Raw genomic sequence first — 1,408 nt, 5'->3', positions numbered from 1 at the left:
AAAAAAATCAACGTCTCTGAAAAGTCTGGCTAATGTGGAAAATGTGGTGCTATAGCATTAAAGTTAACAAAGCAGAACGGTAATTGCATATATTGTGAGTTACTATGTAAAATACGAATAAAAGCAGAACGCATAAAGGTTCTACCAGTGCAGGGGTTCTAAGTGCTTCTTCTTCCTTTCCTTTTTTTACAGAATAGTCCAAATTTTCGGAAATTAGCTTGTATTATTTTTATAATAGCATAGCCGGAGGTAAGCTACATTTTTGCCCACGAAAAGCCAGAGAATTCTTTTGACTTTTTAGTTTCTATTAAAACTATTCATCTCTGCTACTGGCCTAAGAAAGTGACCAGACAATACATTGTACACAAATGGACATGGTTATGTTCCAATAAAACTTTATATAAAAACAAGCGGCAGGTTGGATTTGTCCCGTGGGCTATAATTTGCTGGTCCCTGGTGTAAATCTAAATTAGACTTTTTAAAAGGGGGATAGTGACCTAAAATAACTTCCCTTTTATTAAGCTTTAGCTGTTGCTTAGGGAAACTTGTCTTTCGAATCCTAAAGGGATCTGGCCCCTGGAAATCACACATAGCAGGCAAGGCCAGCAGCACAAGGCAGAGCTGGCTGGTGGGGACCAGTGTTACTTCTCTCTCCATCTCTTGGCCTGAGCTATGGCTTTCCTCTCTGCCTGGGTCTATGTCCAGCCCCCTTGTAATTCTCCCTCTGGCCCCCCTCTAATCTGATAAACTCCATGAAGAGGAGGAAAGAGGACAGAAAACCTGAGCAGACTCAGGAGCTCAGGGCAGGGGAGAGGTCTCTTTCCACTTACATTGGATTTGAGGTCACTGGATGCAGGATGACCTGGGGAGCCCGGGTCGGTGTCTCTGGCACCGGCACCACATCTGAAAGCCAAAGTTTAGACAGTCATAAAACACACACGGGGGCTTGGTGCCCATAGTATAGTGGTTATGGTGCCAGCCACATACACTGAGGCTGGCAAGTTCAAGCCTGGCCTGGACCTGCTAAACAATAAAGACAACTACAACCAAAAAACAGCCGAGTGTTGTCGCAGATGCCTGTAATCCCAGCTACTTGGGAGGCTGAGGCAAGAGAATTGCTTAAGCCCAAGAGTTGAAGGTTGCTGTGAGCTGTGATGCCACAGCACTCTACCTAGGGTGACATACTGAGACTCTGTCTCCAAACAAATAAACAAACAAACAAACAAAACACACATGGGATCTACAACTACCCCCAAAGTCCTAAATTCTGGGAGAAAGAATAGGTAATGATTTTTCACCAGACCCTGGGTGCGTGGGCTGGGCTAATCCCCTTTCTCCCTTCCTGGATCATCTGGACCCTTTGGGATGGTGAGACCATGTGGTTTCACATCTTTTCTACACTCAACTC

General features: G+C 44.6%; 1 protein-coding gene across 1 annotated transcript in view; it reads right to left on the bottom strand.

The window, feature by feature from the left end:
- Nucleotides 1-1,408, bottom strand: part of KSR2 (kinase suppressor of ras 2) — a 424,985-nt gene that overhangs the window by 62,240 nt on the left and 361,337 nt on the right. The window contains exon 12 of the mRNA XM_003789934.1: nt 831-903. Within this exon, the coding sequence (XP_003789982.1) occupies nt 831-903 (73 nt within the window). The remainder of the gene's footprint in view (nt 1-830; nt 904-1,408) is intronic.

Source organism: Otolemur garnettii, unplaced genomic scaffold, assembly GCF_000181295.1.
Source record: "Otolemur garnettii isolate 467f Iridium unplaced genomic scaffold, OtoGar3 scaffold00038, whole genome shotgun sequence".
Lineage (NCBI taxonomy): Eukaryota > Metazoa > Chordata > Mammalia > Primates > Galagidae > Otolemur > Otolemur garnettii.
The sequence above is the reverse complement of the archived record's forward strand: the minus strand, read 5'-3'. Positions and strand labels throughout refer to the sequence as shown.